Genomic DNA, 19,103 nt, shown 5'->3' on the forward strand with positions numbered 1-19,103 from the left:
TTGCGTGCTCCCTAACTCAACCGAGGTCGAAGGGGGAAAGCCAGGAGGTGTGATCTGCAGGCACTTTTGTTGGACAGTGGTTGAACCACAGGGGTCCTGGGGTCTCTTGGCCTTCGGCCAATGAGATTGCAGCGGTGCATTCAGGTGACTTCAGGAACCATAGTTTTTTGGGGGGAGGGGGAATTCACACCCTAGTGTGACATTCCTTTGCTCTCCTCAAACTACAACTCAGGATGAGACCTTTGCTTGAAACAGTGAAGGCCAGATTCTCTTTGTCCACAGCACATGTTTAAGCCATAGGCCAGAGCCCAACAGTGTGCTGTACCCTCTCACTGTTCTAGGTACCCTCCTGGTGAGCTTCCCGCAGGTTTTGAGGAGAGGGAAGTCTCAGCCACAGTTTCATCCCAGACTGGATTGAGGCAGCTGATCTAACAGCACTTACCGAGCCGGAGCAGTGTCAGGTCAGGTTCTCACTGCAAACGTTCATTGATGTCTATTCTGCCCATGAGATATAGGTTGCACTATTCCCCTTTGATATTCCTTTAGTGCAGCGGTTCCCAAACTTTTTAGGCCACGCACCCCCTTCTACATCCCGACCGGGTTCACGCACCCCCAATCCCCCCCCCCCCCTCACACACACCTTTAAAAAAAAGCAACAGAGCCTATTTATAGCCACATAAAAATCGGACCAATGAGAGAACAGTTTGCTCGCGCGTGGCGTTTGTTTACAAGATAAAAAACACAAAAACTCTTCCTGCACCGTGCCTTCGAAAAGGTAACGGACGTACACCAGACGATTGGCCAGATTGGCCTCATCTGTAGGCTCGTCTACTTGCAGAGAGTAAAACTCACTCTTTTTCACGCGACCGACTAATGTAGCCAGGATGTCTTCGGACATAGCATCGATGCGGGGCGACACTGTTGTTGGACGCGGGATCACGTCCAACTTTTTCGCTTCTCTCTCTCCAATCATACATTCCACCATCTCTTTAACATTTTTCCCTCTCCACCACCGCCTCTCCTTCTCCCTATTACGCGGTCAGAATACTACCACAACACGCCGCCTGTCTCCGGCAGAAATGCGCTCATCCACGCACGGGAACAGCACCGAGTTGTAATATATACCTCCACAACACCCCGCCACTCTCGGCTCATACCTCCCCAGCAACGAGGCACATCACCCGGCCACAATACCTCCAGAATGTCCCCCGGGTGAAATCCGGGACTTGGTTTTATGGTTCCAAGTGGCGGGGCGCTCTCCCGTCACCCGGGACGCCAATATATATTTATTTCTCCTCTTTCTCAATTTACACATTCTTTGATTTTGACTTTTATGCTTTTCACTACCAATGGACAGGCCTGATTTGTTTGGTATTGGTAGGGGTCGGGGTTTGTGGTTTGACTCACCATTACCGACCGTGGGTGGGCTTAGGGAGAGAAAGCCTGTAACATCTACCCCTCATCATCCGATGGTGATTCAGAGTACATGTGATGACACATATGAGGCTGCTGATGTCGGATCGAATGAGCAGTCTGCACCGTCTGTGGCTCAAGATGTGGAGCATGTCCTAGTGGATGTTCTCAGTGACTTAGTGAAGCAGATAGGGACCAGCATTGGAGAGAATATTGTCTCATGTCTAAAGTCAATTTCAGCCAATGATGTCAGTGTGGCTCATTCCACCATTGCTGATCTCTCCAAGGTTAACCTAACAGTGAGCAGCCACAGTTATGAACCACATCCTTTCAGGGGGGACGGTACTGACAAAATTTCATTTCTGAGTGGGAGGAATCTGTCAAAGTGTATCTGGTTAGGAGGGGCATTGAGGTATCTGAACAGGCAGAGGAAGTATTGAACAAGCTGCGAGGGAGGGCGAGTGATGTTGTGAAAGTTGGGCTACGTAGCAAACCATCTTTAAACTTACAGTCAGGCCCTCGACCCATTTTTGACATACTTAAACAACACTTTAGTGATAGTGTGACTTCTTTTATGCCCCTAGCTGACGTTTATGACACCAAGCCATTCCCCACTGAGACTGCTGTCGACTACTGGATTCGGCTTAACATAGCCATTGACACTGCTGTTGAGGGACTGAGAAGACAAGACAAGACACTTGACAACCCCTCCCGTGAAGTAACGGTCATGTTCATCACTCACTGTCCTGATCCTGAACTGTTGCTAGTCTTCAGCTGCAAGCCGTTTGAGGACTGGACAACCACTGATGTTCAAGTCCGGCTGGATGAACATCACCGTAAGAAGCGTCTCCAGCAGCGTCAGTCAACACGCCCAGTCAGTGGCTTACAATCCGCCCAGGCAGCGGATGTTCTGCACAGCCATGTTCAAACAGCAGAGAGCCGTCCTGCTCCTCAACCAACTGCAGCTGGTAGGCCCTTTCCAAGTGATGGTCAGTCTCTTGAGCATGTTATCACTCTCCTGGAGCCGCCGAGACCCAGAAATGACAATCGCACCAGGTTTAGGGGTCCGTGTGTCATTTGTGGCAGCAACGACCATGACACTGTGTCCCACTGTCGGACTGAACGTCTGTGCTTTCGCTGTCATGCTCCTGGACATCAAGCAGTGACTTGTTCTGTTACCCCTGGTCCTGACTCACCTGCTGTTCGATCTGGCGCCCCTACACAGCAGGAGGGGACTTGTGGAGGGCCAGACAAAAAGTCCCCAATTGATGATGTTGACCGTGAATCTGTTTACTCTCAGTTCTGTGCCTCAACAGATTGCAGATCCACAGTGGTATTTCAAAACACACAGAGACTGGCTGCAACAGATGACCTTTTCTACACTGTGCGCCCAGCTTTCATGAACGAGTCTGAAGCAAGCTGTTCTCATGTGTTCCGGAGCTTGTGACCACAACGTTGTCTATGAGAGTCACTGAAGCTGTTCTGTCTTTTACCAGCTATATTCTGTCCGATGAATAAACGTCTGGTTGGAGCCATCAAAAGATATCGTGTCCTGAATTAAACACAACGCAACGGAGAGTACGCAACTGCTACATTAGTGTACTGTGTTACCTGGACTGGAGGCAACATTTAAAAGTCTCATGTTCCTTTTGTTTGTGTGTGTGTGTTCCAATATGTCTCTGCAGCCACGGCAACAGACACACAGAGTACCGACTCAACCTAGCAACAGGGATTTAACACACACACACACACACACACACACAGAGGGCAGTCTTTGTAAGGGGGACAGCAGGTACGTCCAATGTTTGAAACCGGAAACCGGAAACGGAAATGCGTCACCCATCCAGGAACGAAACCGTTGTGATGGCAAAACTATGCTGTTGGTCAGACGTATTCTCGAGTTTATTTCGAAAGAAACTGTCTTTGAGAATGAAACTGGATCCTAAGTAGTGAACCAGTGTTTAACTAACGTTATAGCTCGCTGGTGTTATGAATTCGGTGGCTACCTGACGTTAGCTAACGTAACGTTCTATTAGTGGGTTAGCTTCAGCTAGCTTAGCTAAGTTAATACCCAGATAGCGTCACAAACACACACAAGTGGTAAGTAAAATGTTTTCTCTTTCATCCTAATAGTTCAACAGATAGAGTTTCTTAACCGAGACGTTACTTTAAAGGTCCTAATCTAATTCAAGTGTTGAACTGTCAGGCTGCACAGCCAGCTCTGCTCCCAGTAGACCATACAAACACGAACAACATGATTAAAACCTGCAATATAAATACACTGTGCAGTACAGACATTATTCTGTCTGTATGTATAACATTGCAACACAACAATTACTCTGTCTGTATCTATAATGTTTCAGTTATTGTGGATTTTATACTTTTTTAATATTATTTACAGTTTTATTACTTATTTATAATACTTGTTTTGATCTTGTTTTTTTTACTATGTCTCTAGTTTGTTATCTACTTTGCTGCGGTAATCCTGTACATTTCCCCACTGCGGGACTAATAAAGGATTATCTTATTTCACCTCTTATCTTAAACTACAAGTCAAAGATGTTTCTGTGACGTCACCCTGCATTTACACAACCTCACATTCATTGCACCAACAATTGTGTCACAAAATACATAATCTAACAACCTGCTCATAGTTCTTTGATTTGCACCAATAACATTTTGTGATGGCCTATTAACTAATGCAGAGTATTAATCTGATGTTTGCTGTTATTCTGCTGTTATCAGTTGTATATCATGAAATGAACACGATATCGTGTGTGAAAAGCTCCATAGTATAATGGTATTGGCCGTATGAGTGCAGTGCAGACTGGTAGTGATTAGCTAGCAAGCCGGGCACAAAAGATTGACTGTTGCATTCAAATGAATGTAAACAAAGAGAAGCTTTGATTACAACAAGCGACTTCATTCAAGTAGAAATGACTCCACCAGATCTAAATAGAAGATTTAACAAATATTTGAGACTAAGTGTTTGATGTAATTTATTTTATTTCCTGTATTGTAATATTTTTTAAATTTTCTTTCTATTTAGGCAGTTGTATGAAGTGAAATATTTGTAGACAGAGAGTTGTTTGAATCTGCTCACTCCATCGAAAGGTTGGAGAAATGTGTCCTATATTCTGTCTGATATCAGGAAAGACAAAGAGCTTAATAATTATTATTATATTGCACTTCTAAACTGTGATGTAATTGTTGCATGCAGGTAAAACTTTGAAGAGGTCTTGTCAGCGGTCTCTTCCAAAAAATGGATGTCAGTATTGCCGTGACGCTGATTCGAGGCCAGATGGGTGCCGTGGTGGAGCGAGCGGTGAACGGGGCCGTGGAGACCGTGCTGGCCGAGATGCTCAAAGTGGTCGGAGTCAAGTTTGAGGAGCTGAAATCCCAAGTGGCGCTGATGAAGAGGGACATCACGTCGTTGCAAAGGGAAAAGGTCCAAAAAGAGAAGGAGAATGACAACATTCGAGCCAAGCTGCGCTACACCGAGCTGAAGCTCAAGTACTACAGGCAGGGAGTGGAGGAGGAGCTGCAGCAGAGAGCCTCTGCCTCCGCTCTGGTCCGCATCCACCCGTCCACCTCTCTCCAGGCGCAGAGAGATGGTGCAGGTGTTTCCTCCACCGAGGCCTCTTCGTTATGCTCCACTCAGACCAGGACTTCAAACAACCAAGGTAAAGACTACGGAAATGACCGACTCCTACTGGGCTGTCCGTCCCATGGATGTATCGTAAGAACTGGATACCAGACCCCGACATGGCCCTATTCAGCCCAACCGATCTCTGGCGAATTCTCCCTTTGCCCATAGACTTAACATTGTATAATTAACAAATATCAAACCTCTACGGATAACAAATTCATAATAGCAGACTCATAACTGACCTAGTTTGCAGTTCGATGTATCTTAACCGTCGTACAGACGTTTCTTTTATAATTGAATGGAAACGAGGCAGAGTGGCGGTGCAGTATCCAGTTCTGATTATACATCCATGGTCCACTCCGAAGTGTCTAATCCCCTCCTGTGTTTGTGCTCCCAGAATGCACCTCTTCATACAGCACGAGCAGGCATTCAATCAGAGTGCGTGGTAATTCAGACGTGGGAGTTGTTAGCTGTGACACATCCGACTTACTGCTGCCTGTCTCCCTCTCTGTGAACACGCCGACAGAATCTCTGGACAGCAGTGCAGGTACAGAGCCGGGGGGGGGGGGTGGGTGTGTGTTTGTGTGCTACTTTATACTTCTACTCCACTCCATTTCAGAGGCAAATAATGTTCTTCTTACTTACTAGTTACTTAGCCGATTCAGATTAATAACCTTTACCAGCTTCAACATTAACTCATCAGTGATTATAATCCAATAAAACAATTCATAATTATTGTGAAATGGGCCGTTCTGCATCATGAGTACTTTTACTTTTGGTACTTTAAGTATATTTTAATGTTAATACTTTTGTACTTGTTGTACTCTTTTACTTGTAACAGAGTACTTCTACACTGTGGTATTAATACTTTTGCTTAAGGTCAAGATCTGAGTACTTCTTCCATCTCTCCCGTCAGTAAGACTACGGTGGAAATACATCAATATCTAAATGTCAATTTATATTTTAATGCAGGAAAAATGTTTGCCCCCAAAATCAGTGTCAGCTTCTACCTTAAAAGATTCCCCTCTGGTGAGGCTCTCGTCACCAACAACTAATGGCAATTATCATTTTAATATTCATGAAGGATGGGTCTCACTGAATCACAGCTTGCTCGTGCCTCCAGATATAAAGATGAGGGTGAATGTTGGACGTTTTGTCACATCATCGTCGCAGTGTATCCTGTAATCACTACTATGTGTGTGCAGTCTTCTTCTGTCCCGCAGAGCGAGACCCCGCTCAGAGCAAGGCTGAGGAGGACGACTGTGAGTGGACCATCACTCTGCCGCCACACAGGGAAGGCGTGGACACCGTCTCGGCCTCTCCCGTCCGGGCCCCTCCCGTCCAGGCCCCTCCCGTCGAGGCCCCTCCCGTCCGGGCCCCTCCTGTCCGGGCCCTCACTCTGGATCCGGGGCAGCAGTCAGCCGCTGGCTCTTGGTCCCCTGATGGTTCCACCCAGGCTGACAGCTCCACTCTGCTCCACTCTGCTCCTCAGGTGACAACACACGTCAAAATAAAAGACCAAAAAAAAAGTGCTTTTAAAGATGATTTTTCTATTCAGCGTAGTACATAGTGCTGAAATAATAATTACAATGAATCAATAGAAAACAAAACGGCAACAATTTAAATAATTGATGAAGCGTTTAAGTCATTTATTGAACGAAAACAAAAGATGTTCTTGTTCCAGCTGCAGAGTAACATGCTTCTTCAGTGTTTCTCCAGATAAGATAAACCTTCGCAACATCAAAAGAACATATCGTCAAATATATCAGCATAAATATAGTCAGACGATGTAGGAGAGGTGTGTGTAACATGTGAGTCTCTGTGTTGTGTGGTGTCATTGAGGTTTTTCCTTCTATTTGTTCACAAAGCACTGACACAAAAAACCACTCCGAGGCCGACCGAGACAATAGATGACCCGCATCTTCAGAAGTAAACGAGTGAAGGTTTGACACACTCGTCCCTGTTGTCTCCTGTTGTAATGCAGGTGAAGCAGGAGGCCCAGGAGCAGCAGCAGGAGGAAGAGGAGGTGATCTGCATCAAGGAGGAGCCAGAGGAGGTGCAGGAGGTGATGGCCACCCTTCTGCTGGACTGCCAGATGCAGCAGGGTCATCTTCCAGAGTCAGCGGTAAGGCTAGCGCTGAAGATCAAATCTGACTATGCTGAATATCCCAGACTTTTCAGAACAATCTGTGGAAGAGAATGAATGCTTGAGTCTGTTCTTCCAGGCTCAACGGTCAGTGACGGAGTGTTTAGGACTTCCAGCGAGCCAGAGAAATCACCCTGCAGCCTTCAGCTCAGCCGCAGAAAACACCTGTGAGTAGATCAGCAGACGTCAGGCGTCTGAGTTCACACTGCTTGGCTAGTTGCAAAACTGCATTTATAGTATTGATCTCAAAGACGTGGTTCCCCTGCTCATTCCCTCTGGTCAGAAAAGCCCGATTGATCACTGCTTTAGTATTCACATGTGCAACAATGCCTCCTGTGTGCTGGAGTCCAACTCGAGGCTTATTTGCAGCTGTTGTCCATAGTTAGGCTTTGATAACTGGAGGCCAACATTGATTTTCTAGACCTGCAACCTGGTATATAGATCTACCTCTTGTCTGTACTGCAATTTGTTAAAACAGCCCCGTCAATGCAAACCTCTCCCTGTGCAGCCTCCCTGCAGTCAGTGCTGGCTCTGCCATCCGGCATCCCGCCCCACCAGGCGGTGCGGCCCTGGACCAAAGATCTCAGTCTGTACGAAGAATACAAGCTGCGCAGGAACGAGCTCCGCAGGCGAAGCATCAACAGACGCAGGGAGCTGGAGAAGACGCTGCCTCAGCCGCTGCTGGCTAACCTGGTTCGTCCACCGTAGTGTTCATAGCACGCTCTGTCCTCAATTCACCGCCATTCAAACGTTCACAGCCACTTGCACAGAGGAGCCTGGAAAAACAAATTCAAAATCCCAGGTTTCAACCGTATTCTCCCTGTCATGCAACACTGTGGCGACATAGACGAAATGGACATTTTAATCATTTCATTGTTAATCTTTTGGGGCCAAAACTATTTCAAATGTAAACGATACATTTGGTGTCTGAATGTTACTGATATAATATAACGGCTGAATCCACACTTTTGAATGACAGCGTGTTCCAATAATAATCTCTGACATTGTGCACATTACAACGTTTGAAGACTGCAGAGTTTAGGGCGACATTTTCCATCAAAGTGTCGTTTTACAGTCGCCTGTGTTTCATGTAAAATCTGATGGTTTTGTGGTGTTGAAGGTGCGAGAGCGTCGAGAGAAGACCAGGCTGAGGGTGGCCAGATGGAGGGCAAAAAGGAAACTCCAGGCCTGTGTTGACCAGGACCATGTCAGTAGTGACCACGGCTTTTTAATCACAGAGAGGTTTATACGATGAGTAACACTAAGACGGAGCCTGTCTTCTGTGTCTCGCTCGTTCTTAGGCTCTAGGTGGCGCTGCAGGTCTTTCTCCAGCTGGCTTCCCCATCAGCAGCCAGCAGCAGCAGCTCAGAGTGACCTATGGTAAGAAGGCACCTTGGACTCACTTCTGCTTTTCAAACCGTTCAGCTGTCGAGTCATCATTTTCTAAATTAATCGTATAATGTCTGAAAATTGTGAAAAATCTCAATCCTCAAAGTCCCAGGTGAGGACTTTAACAGTCTTAAACCTGAAGATAATCAGTTTAATATGATATAAATGGAGAAAAGCAGGAAATCCCATAATTCAGGGCATTGTTCTGCCATTTTTGCATACAAATATTACTTGTATGTAGTTGCAGTACGTTGGACAGATCAAACCAATGCAACCAATTGGTGAGTGACATGAAGTCAGGCGGGTCTTTTCCTTTCTTTGGGAACATTGATTTGAGCTGCTCAGATGTTCACATGACAAACTAGACGCTTGTTTCCTCCAGAAGTGAAGGCCAGCCGACGGTGTTGCTCATCACCTTCCACTTGTGTTTCAGCTGCCGCCTCCAGCAGCCAGCAGAGAGCTCAGTCCAACGGCTTCCTCAACAACAGCCTCTCTGCCACGCTACCCTTCATACCCTCCTCCTCCTCTCTGTTTCTGAGAGGCCCCAGCATGGCTCCACACCAGCACACTGTGACGTCATCATCGTCCTCCTCTTACCCACAGCTCAGCCTATCGCAGCAGAGTGTGTCTCTGACCGACACCGATCTCTTGCAGTGAGACGTTTGAAGTCGAAGCTGCACAGAGGGATTTTTAAAGAATTTGTTTTTCTCAAATATGCCAATGTTGGTGTTCAGGAAAAGGTCAGTTCAACCTGTGACTTACAGGGCAGGACCGAATACTTGGAAGCTTCATTCGTAACGTCGACAATCACATTCTAAATCAACGTTTGGATGCTGAGCATCTTTTTTTTTTATTCGATTGATTCTGTGCATCCTGTTATTTCTTCACAGTTGCGGACACACACACACGGCACAGATTTTATTCAAGTATTTATTTTTATTTATGATGTTAATAAATATGACAACAGACATTCAAAGCTTCATTTGAAAACTTCAACAGAAGCTTTAAATGTAAATTGAATAATAAAAAAAAAAAAATCAGATTTGCTTTTCTTACACTGAACTTCCATTAAGGACTCTGTAACAGCAGAAGCTGCGTGCTGAAGCTTCATCCACTTCTTATTGAGCATCGGTTGGTAATGTTTCAACTCACGGTGGCTTTTCATCAGGTAACACTGACATACACGTACACACGGTTTGATTTGATTGGAATACAGGGACACTGTTTTATTGTTTTTCAGTGTGCATGTGACTGTTTGTTTAAATACTGGACAGAATGGGTTGTTCCATTGTAATCGTGTCAATAATTACATTTCTGCAGGCGGGCCGGAATAAACGGAGGATTGACAATCACCAGACACAAACAGGAAGCTGGTTCCCTGTCCAGAGATAATAAAAGCAGCTGAAATAAGCACTGTGTTGAACTGTTATTTTTCATTTTAAAACGGTATACTAAAGTTCAGTTGGTGGGAGACAAATGAAGTCGGTGTCCTCGTTTTACGACCAAGTTTTTGTCCGGTTATGTCCCGGCTCTGTACTCCGACTCACCCCGGCACAGCAGAGAGAACGTTTCCTCATGAAAGGACCCGGACTTCGATCAATTCCACTAGATTAGTCTCATTATAGCTCATAGCACAGTATGTCATACACAGTCATAGTAAAGTATAGTATCAGTCATAAAGAAGTAAAGTTTATGATCAAAAAATAGACCTAATCTTTTCCAAAATTCACGTTTTTGTCTCGTGAAATATTCTGCTTCAAACTTCTTGTTCGTCATCACATGTGATGTCATCAAATACGATGACGAACATTCGCGGCTTCATTGGAAGAGACAGAAGCTTCAAGACATTTGACTTTATATTGAACTTGCATTCACAACACAGTAACAGCAGAGCCTGCACGCTAAGACTTATATCACTTCTTTATTGAGCACAGATGACAACGTATTATTAAGTCATGGTGACTTCATCAGGTCAATCTGACGAGCACCTTATCCCTTTTACACATACCATCTAACATCAGGAGACCACCGGTAAACTCATGCATTCAAATAGAAACACCTTAACGTCCAGACTCTTCTACTTAATAAACTAGTTCATCCCTCCTGTACATGTTGAAGGAGGGCGAGTCGCATCATCTAAACTTCCACCCAATCCATAACTCTGCACAGATGTTCAGAACCACAGTGTGGTTCTCTGTGGTGGCCTGTTACCCGTTGACTATCCTCTGCGTGATGGCTCCCGGCAGCGTGTAGAACAGCAGAGCGAGGAACAGCGCGGTGAGGAGCAGCACCAGGCCGATGATGATGTACTTCTTGTACTTCCCCCACACCAAGTGGAAGAAAATCTTGAATGGATTGACGAACCACGAGAAGGAGGTGTCTGGACGACTGGGGTACAAAGAAAGGAGAAGCGGGAGTGAAGTACTTTTATTCAGTTGCACGTTTAGAAGCATTGATATTTTGAGTTCTTCTGATAAAAAAAAAGAGTCTTCCGAATGTTGAGAAGGACATATTTTCAGAAGAGTCATGGTAGTATTAGTGTTTATCTCTGGTTTTGAACATCTTTTCAGTCACATTTTCCTGCACTGTGCCTCACACTATCTCTGGAGTTGACACCGTTAAAGGACCACACACACACACACACACACACACACTTGATTGTGTTCAGAGTAATGTCAGACTCTTACTTTGGCTTTGGCAGCGGCTCCGGCTCCTTGCGGGCTCGGCCGACAGGATTTTTCTCGGCCTCTTCAGCTAACACAAGATGAAACTCCGCCTCCACTTTCCCCTGATGGATTCAGAGCACACCCACACCGATCAATCAAAGGCTCAACACGTGTTTTGTCAGTGTGTGTGTGTGTGTGTGTGTGTGTGCGCGCACCGTCAGCTCTCCAGCCTTAACGAAGGGCCACCAGCCTCTCGATCTCTTCTGCTGGAAGATGGAGAGCTTGTCCGTCCCGCCCGTCATCATGTCCATCTGGCATGACTTTGCCGTCTTTGACCCTCGAGGGAAATCGTGGAGGTCCAACTCCACCGTGCCTACGGGACACACGCAAAAACACACTTTGTATCAGAGTCCAATATACAAATGGAGTAACATCGAGAAGCAGTCACACCTACCGAGGAAGTCATCAGAGGAGAGAATCTCGAAGTCCCAGACCTGCAGACTGAGGACAGCAGGAAGCTTCTGCTCCGACTTATCCAGAGAGAAAATATTCTCTTTCTTGCACACCACTATCACCTGTTAGAGAGAGAAGGAAAGATGGCCGTGACGACAACGTGATATAGTTTTCCAGGTTGTGCTTATTTCCGCAGCGTTCAGAAGGTGTAAGCCTGCGTCTGTCTATTTGTCAGCACCTTCTCAGCAGGCAGGTAGCTGAAGGGGAACACGAAGCGCCAGTTGAAGTTTCCCTCTCCAGTCAGAGAGCTGTAGTGGACGTCTGTCTCCTGTCGGTCGTCCTCTAAACCTTTCAACCAGCTACAGAGAACGATCGACAGCAGCAGTGTTTACAGAGACATTGTCTTGACATTAAAAGGGATGGAAAGCAGGCTAACAACTTATTTCTGTATAAGAAAATATCAGAAAACTAAAAGCAAATCATGAGTCTGACAAACATCTCCATTTGGAGCAGATAAGCTTGTAGTTACCCCTTGACGTAGATATCACTGGACTGTTCACCGGTCAGGAAGCTGCTGTCCGTCAGAATCACATCCGCTGTGTCCCAGATGATGACACGCAGCTCGTACCTGAATACACACACATTGGAGCGTTAGCATCCTTTTCATGAACAAATATTGTTTTCTAAAGACTCAACAGGCTTTCAGAGTTAGACAGCAATCACCCTTTTGGTTTACGAGGGGAAATGTCCACTGAAGGTCCCGGATGAGGTAAGTCCACGGGGAACATGTCTACCCACATCTGGACCTGACCCTTCACACACACACACACACAAAGGAGAAAATCAGATACTGGTTCCTGTCATGAATAAGTGCTGAAAAGACGCTTCTACAAAAAGACATGTCGCTACTGAACAACTATAGCAACATCTGCAGATCTCTCGCAGGTCTTTCTCACACGATAGCACTAAACCCAAAGAATCAGGTTAAATTTGTTGAAATGAAGCTTTTAATCTGAAGATAAAAAGCTTGAAGGCACACAAAAGCAAAATTACATTTTGGCGTCTGACGAAAAGTTTGTAAAAACGTCTTGATTTTATCACTTAATACATTCAGAGAACCATCTTGTTAGATAGTGTGGAACGGTACCTGCTCCATGCCAGGCCGAGCCTTGGTGAACAGAGTTCTGGTCTCAATGTGTTCTGGTACCAGCTTGCATCCCACGGCTGGGATCTCCGCCCAGCGATGCAGGATCTTCAGGGCCAATTCCTCATAGGACTCCAGCGGCTCTTCTGCGACGTGTGCACACGACACAAGATTAGAATTAACGTCAGAATTGTATGGTATGTCAGAAAAAAATCATAGTATAGTATGTCAGAAAAAAAAGTCACAGTATAGTATGTCAGAAAAAAAGTCATAGTATAATTTGTTAGAAAAAAGTCATAGTATAGTTTGTTAGAAAAAAGTCATAGTATAGTTTGTTAGAAAAAAGTCATAGTATAGTATGTCAGAAAAAAGTCATAGTATAGTTTGTTAGAAAAAAGTCATAGTATAGTATGTCAGAAAAAAGTCATAGTATAGTATGTCAGAAAAAAGTCATAGTATAGTATGTTTGAAAAAAGTCAAAGCATAGTATGTTTGAAAAAAGTCATCGTATAGTATGTCAGAAAAAAGTCATAGTATAGTATGTCAGAAAAAGGTCATAGTATAGTTTGTTAGAAAAAAGTCATAGTATAGTATGTCAGAAAAAAGTCATAGTATAGTTTGTTAGAAAAAAGTCATAGTATAGTTTGTTAGAAGAAAGTCATAGTATAGTATGTCAGAAAAAAGTCATAGTATAGTATATCAGAAAAAAGTCATAGTATGTTTGAAAAAAGTCATCGTATAGTATGTCAGAAAAAAGTCATAGTATAGTATGTCAGAAAAAAGTCATAGTATAGTATGTCAGAAAAAAGTCATAGTATAGTTTGTTAGAAAAAAGTCATAGTATAGTTTGTTAGAAAAAAGTCATAGTATAGTATGTCAGAAAAAAGTCATAGTATAGTTTGTCAGAAAAAAGTCATAGTATAGTTTGTTAGAAAAAAGTCATAGTATAGTATGTCAGAAAAAGGTCATAGTATAGTTTGTTAGAAAAAAGTCATAGTATAGTTTGTTAGAAAAAAGTCATAGTATAGTATGTCAGAAAAAAGTCATAGTATAATTTGTTAGAAAAAAGTCATAGTATAGTATGTCAGAAAAAAGTCATAGTATAGTATGTCAGAAAAAATCATAGTATAGTATGTTTGAAAAAAGTCATAGTATAGTATGTCAGAAAAAAGTCATAGTATAGTATGTCAGAAAAAATCATAGAATATGTCAGAAAAAATCATGGTATAGTATGTCAGAAAAAATCATATCATAGTATGTTTGAAAAAAGTCATAGTATAGTATGTCAGAAAAAGTCATAGTATAGTTTGTTAGAAAAAAGTCATAGTATAGTTTGTTAGAAAAAAGTCATAGTATAGTATGTCAGAAAAAAGTCATAGTATAGTATATCAGAAAAAAGTCATAGTATAGTATGTCAGAAAAAAGTCATAGTATAGTATATCAGAAAAAAGTCATAGTATAGTTTGTTAGAAAAAAGTCATAGTATAGTATGTCAGAAAAAAGTCATAGTATGTTTGAAAAAAGTCATCGTATAGTATGTCAGAAAAAAGTCATAGTATAGTATGTCAGAAAAAAGTCATAGTATAGTATGTCAGAAAAAAGTCATAGTATAGTATGTCAGAAAAAAAAGTCATAGTATAGTATGTCAGAAAAAAAAGTCATAGTATAGTATGTCAGAAAAAAGTCATAGTATAGTATGTTAGAAAAAAGTCATAGTATAGTTTGTTAGAAAAAAGTCATAGTATAGTTTGTTAGAAAAAAGTCATAGTATAGTATGTCAGAAAAACGTCATCGTATAGTATGTCATAAAAAAGTCATAGTATAGTATGTCAGAAAAACGTCATCGTATAGTATGTCAGAAAAAAGTCATAGTATAGTATGTCAGAAAAAAGTCATAGCACAGTATGTTTGAAAAAAGACATAGTATAGTATGTCAGAAAAAAGTCATAGTATAGTATGTCAGAAAAAAGTCATAGTATAGTATGTTTGAAAAAAGTCAAAGCATAGTATGTTTGAAAAAAGTCATCGTATAGTATGTCAGAAAAAAGTCATAGTATAGTATGTCAGAAAAAGGTCATAGTATAGTTTGTTAGAAAAAAGTCATAGTATAGTATGTCAGAAAAAAGTCATAGTATAGTTTGTTAGAAAAAAGTCATAGTATAGTATGTCAGAAAAAAGTCATAGTATAGTATATCAGAAAAAAGTCATAGTATAGTTTGTTAGAAAAAAGTCATAGTATAGTATGTCAGAAAAAAGTCATAGTATAGTTTGTTAGAAAAAAGTCATAGTATAGTATGTCAGAAAAAAGTCATAGTATAGTATGTCAGAAAAAAGTCATAGTATAGTATGTCAGAAAAAAGTCATAGTATAGTTTGTTAGAAAAAAGTCATAGTATAGTATGTCAGAAAAAAGTCATAGTATGTTTGAAAAAAGTCATCGTATAGTATGTCAGAAAAAAGTCATAGTATAGTATGTCAGAAAAAAGTCATAGTATAGTATGTCAGAAAAAAGTCATAGTATAGTATGTCAGAAAAAAAAGTCATAGTATAGTATGTCAGAAAAAAAAGTCATAGTATAATTTGTTAGAAAAAAGTCATAGTATAGTTTGTTAGAAAAAAGTCATAGTATAGTTTGTTAGAAAAAAGTCATAGTATAGTATGTCAGAAAAAAGTCATCGTATAGTATGTCATAAAAAAGTCATAGTATAGTATGTCAGAAAAAAGTCATAGCACAGTATGTTTGAAAAAAGTCATAGTATAGTTTGTTAGAAAAAAGTCATCGTATAGTATGTCAGAAAAAAGTCATAGTATAGTATGTCAGAAAAAAGTCATAGCACAGTATGTTTGAAAAAAGACATAGTATAGTATGTCAGAAAAAAGTCATAGTATAGTATGTCAGAAAAAAGTCATAGTATAGTATGTTTGAAAAAAGTCAAAGCATAGTATGTTTGAAAAAAGTCATCGTATAGTATGTCAGAAAAAAGTCATAGTATAGTATGTCAGAAAAAGGTCATAGTATAGTTTGTTAGAAAAAAGTCATAGTATAGTATGTCAGAAAAAAGTCATAGTATAGTTTGTTAGAAAAAAGTCATAGTATAGTATGTCAGAAAAAAGTCATAGTATAGTATATCAGAAAAAAGTCATAGTATAGTTTGTTAGAAAAAAGTCATAGTATAGTATGTCAGAAAAAAGTCATAGTTTGTTAGAAAAAAGTCATAGTATAGTATGTCAGAAAAAAGTCATAGTATAGTATATCAGAAAAAAGTCATAGTATAGTATGTCAGAAAAAAGTCATAGTATAGTATGTCAGAAAAAAAAGTCATAGTATAGTATGTCAGAAAAAAAAGTCATAGTATAATTTGTTAGAAAAAAGTCATAGTATAGTTTGTTAGAAAAAAGTCATAGTATAGTTTGTTAGAAAAAAGTCATAGTATAGTATGTCAGAAAAACGTCATCGTATATTATGTCATAAAAAAGTCATAGTATAGTATGTCAGAAAAAAGTCATAGCACAGTATGTTTGAAAAAAGTCATAGTATAGTTTGTTAGAAAAAAGTCATCGTATAGTATGTCAGAAAAAAGTCATAGTATAGTATGTCAGAAAAAAGTCATAGTATAGTATGTTTGAAAAAAGTCAAAGCATAGTATGTTTGAAAAAAGTCATCGTATAGTATGTCAGAAAAAAGTCATAGTATAGTATGTCAGAAAAAGGTCATAGTATAGTTTGTTAGAAAAAAGTCATAGTATAGTATGTCAGAAAAAAGTCATAGTATAGTTTGTTAGAAAAAAGTCATAGTATAGTATGTCAGAAAAAAGTCATAGTATAGTATATCAGAAAAAAGTCATAGTATGTTTGAAAAAATTCATCGTATAGTATGTCAGAAAAAAGTCATAGTATAGTATGTCAGAAAAAAGTCATAGTATAGTATGTCAGAAAAAAGTCATAGTATAGTTTGTTAGAAAAAAGTCATAGTATAGTATGTCAGAAAAAAGTCATCGTATGTTTGAAAAAAGTCATCGTATAGTATGTCAGAAAAAAGTCATAGTATAGTATGTCAGAAAAAAGTCATAGTATAGTATGTCAGAAAAAAGTCATAGTATAGTATGTCAGAAAAAAAAGTCATAGTATAGTATGTCAGAAAAAAAAGTCATAGTATAATTTGTTAGAAAAAAGTCATAGTATAGTTTGTTAGAAAAAAGTCATAGTATAGTTTGTTAGAAAAAAGTCATAGTATAGTATGTCAGAAAAAAGTCATCGTATAGTATGTCATAAAAAAGTCATAGTATAGTATGTCAGAAAAAAGTCATAGCACAGTATGTTTGAAAAAAGTCATAGTATAGTTTGTTAGAAAAAAGTCATCGTATAGTATGTCAGAAAAAAGTCATAGTATAGTATGTCAGAAAAAAGTCATAGCACAGTATGTTTGAAAAAAGACATAGTATAGTATGTCAGAAAAAAGTCATAGTATAGTATGTCAGAAAAAGGTCATAGTATAGTTTGTTAGAAAAAAGTCATAGTATAGTATGTCAGAAAAAAGTCATAGTATAGTATGTCAGAAAAAAGTCATAGTATAGTATATCAGAAAAAAGTCATAGTATGTTTGAAAAAATTCATCGTATAGTATGTCAGAAAAAAGTCATAGTATAGTATGTCAGAAAAAAGTCATAGTATAGTTTGTTAGAAAAAAGTCATAGTATAGTATGTCAGAAAAAAGTCATAGTATAGTTTGTTAGAAAAAAGTCATAGTATAGTATGTCAGAAAAAGGTCATAGTATAGTTTGTTAGAAAAAAGTCATAGTATAGTTTGTTAGAAAAAAGTCATAGTATAGTATGTCAGAAAAAAGTCATAGTATAATTTGTTAGAAAAAAGTCATAGTATAGTATGTCAGAAAAAAGTCATAGTATAGTATGTCAGAAAAAATCATAGTATAGTATGTTAGAAAAAAGTCATAGTATAGTATGTCAGAAAAAAGTCATAGTATAGTATGTCAGAAAAAAGTCATAGTATAGTATGTCAGAAAAAACTCTTAGTATAATTTGTTAGAAAAAAGTCATAGTATAGTATGTCAGAAAAAAGTCATAGTATAGTATGTCAGAAAAAATCATAGTATAGTATGTTAGAAAAAAGTCATAGTATAGTATGTCAGAAAAAAGTCATAGTATAGTATGTCAGAAAAAAGTCATAGTATAGTATGTCAGAAAAAAATCATAGTATAGAATGTTAGAAAAAAGTCATAGTATAGTATGTCAGAAAAAAGTCATAGTATAGTTTGTTAGAAAAACGTCATAGTATAGTTTGTTAGAAAAAAGTCATAGTATAGTATGTCAGAAAAAAGTCATAGTATAGTATATCAGAAAAAAGTCATAGTATAGTTTGTTAGAAAAAAGTCATAGTATAGTATGTCAGAAAAATGTCATAGTATAGTATGTCAGAAAAAAGTCATAGTATAGTTTGTTAGAAAAACGTCATAGTATAGTTTGTTAGAAAAAAGTCATAGTATAGTATGTCAGAAAAAAGTCATAGTATAGTTTGTTAGAAAAAAGTCATAGTATAGTTTGTTAGAAAAAAGTCATAGTATAGTTTGTCAGAAAAAAGTCATAGCACAGTATGTTTGAAAAAAGACATAGTATAGTATGTCAGAAAAAAGTCATAGTATAGTATGTCAGAAAAAAGTCATAGTATAGTATGTTTGAAAAAAGTCAAAGCATAGTATGTTTGAAAAAAGTCATCGTATAGTATGTCAGAAAAAAGTCATAGTATAGTATGTCAGAAAAAGGTCATAGTATAGTTTGTTAGAAAAAAGTCATAGTATAGTATGTCAGAAAAAAGTCATAGTATAGTTTGTTAGAAAAAAGTCATAGTATAGTATGTCAGAAAAAAGTCATAGTATAGTATATCAGAAAAAAGTCATAGTATAGTTTGTTAGAAAAAAGTCATAGTATAGTATGTCAGAAAAAAGTCATAGTTTGTTAGAAAAAAGTCATAGTATAGTATGTCAGAAAAAAGTCATAGTATAGTATATCAGAAAAAAGTCATAGTATAGTATGTCAGAAAAAAGTCATAGTATAGTATGTCAGAAAAAAAAGTCATAGTATAGTATGTCAGAAAAAAAAGTCATAGTATAATTTGTTAGAAAAAAGTCATAGTATAGTTTGTTAGAAAAAAGTCATAGTATAGTTTGTTAGAAAAAAGTCATAGTATAGTATGTCAGAAAAACGTCATCGTATATTATGTCATAAAAAA

The 19,103-nt window shown here is 39.4% G+C and overlaps 2 protein-coding genes across 3 annotated transcripts in view; one reads left to right on the forward strand and one right to left on the reverse strand.

The window, feature by feature from the left end:
- The first annotated feature begins 340 nt into the window (after nt 1-340).
- LOC306783906 (uncharacterized protein) lies at nt 341-10,065 on the forward strand. Of its 2 annotated transcripts, none has more exons than XM_079277747.1 (10): nt 341-461; nt 4,634-5,096; nt 5,460-5,609; nt 6,268-6,554; nt 7,047-7,187; nt 7,288-7,375; nt 7,717-7,901; nt 8,329-8,415; nt 8,510-8,588; nt 9,031-10,065. In XM_079277747.1, the coding sequence occupies exons 2-10, from the start codon at nt 4,676-4,678 to the stop codon at nt 9,252-9,254; spliced, it is 1,662 nt and encodes a 553-aa protein (XP_079133873.1). In that variant the 5' UTR covers nt 341-461; nt 4,634-4,675; the 3' UTR covers nt 9,255-10,065. The 2 variants fall into 2 exon arrangements, with proteins under 2 accessions (XP_079133873.1, XP_079133872.1); XM_079277746.1 differs by lacking the exon at nt 341-461 and adding an exon at nt 3,270-3,513.
- A 450-nt stretch (nt 10,066-10,515) lies between these two features.
- fer1l6 (fer-1 like family member 6) overlaps nt 10,516-19,103 on the reverse strand; it is a 32,146-nt gene continuing 23,558 nt past the window's right edge. The window contains exons 38-45 of the mRNA XM_079277265.1: nt 12,864-13,006; nt 12,440-12,528; nt 12,246-12,344; nt 11,955-12,075; nt 11,718-11,838; nt 11,479-11,636; nt 11,285-11,385; nt 10,516-10,985 (exon numbers count right to left, since the gene is read on the reverse strand). Coding sequence (XP_079133391.1) covers nt 10,805-10,985; nt 11,285-11,385; nt 11,479-11,636; nt 11,718-11,838; nt 11,955-12,075; nt 12,246-12,344; nt 12,440-12,528; nt 12,864-13,006 — 1,013 coding nt within the window. The 3' untranslated portion in view covers nt 10,516-10,804. The remainder of the gene's footprint in view (nt 10,986-11,284; nt 11,386-11,478; nt 11,637-11,717; nt 11,839-11,954; nt 12,076-12,245; nt 12,345-12,439; nt 12,529-12,863; nt 13,007-19,103) is intronic.

Source organism: Melanostigma gelatinosum (genome assembly GCF_949748355.1).
Source record: "Melanostigma gelatinosum genome assembly, chromosome: 10".
NCBI classification, from domain to species: domain Eukaryota; kingdom Metazoa; phylum Chordata; class Actinopteri; order Perciformes; family Zoarcidae; genus Melanostigma; species Melanostigma gelatinosum.

Coding starts and splice junctions, on each gene's coding strand:
- LOC306783906 (XM_079277747.1), top strand. CDS start 4,676: ATGGATGTCAGTATTGCCGTGACGCTGATTCGAGGCCAGATGGGTGCC. Junction 5,610..6,267: donor ATCTCTGGACAGCAGTGCAG/GTACAGAGCCGG, acceptor ATGTGTGTGCAG/TCTTCTTCTGTCCCGCAGAG. Junction 8,589..9,030: donor GCAGCTCAGAGTGACCTATG/GTAAGAAGGCAC, acceptor CTTGTGTTTCAG/CTGCCGCCTCCAGCAGCCAG.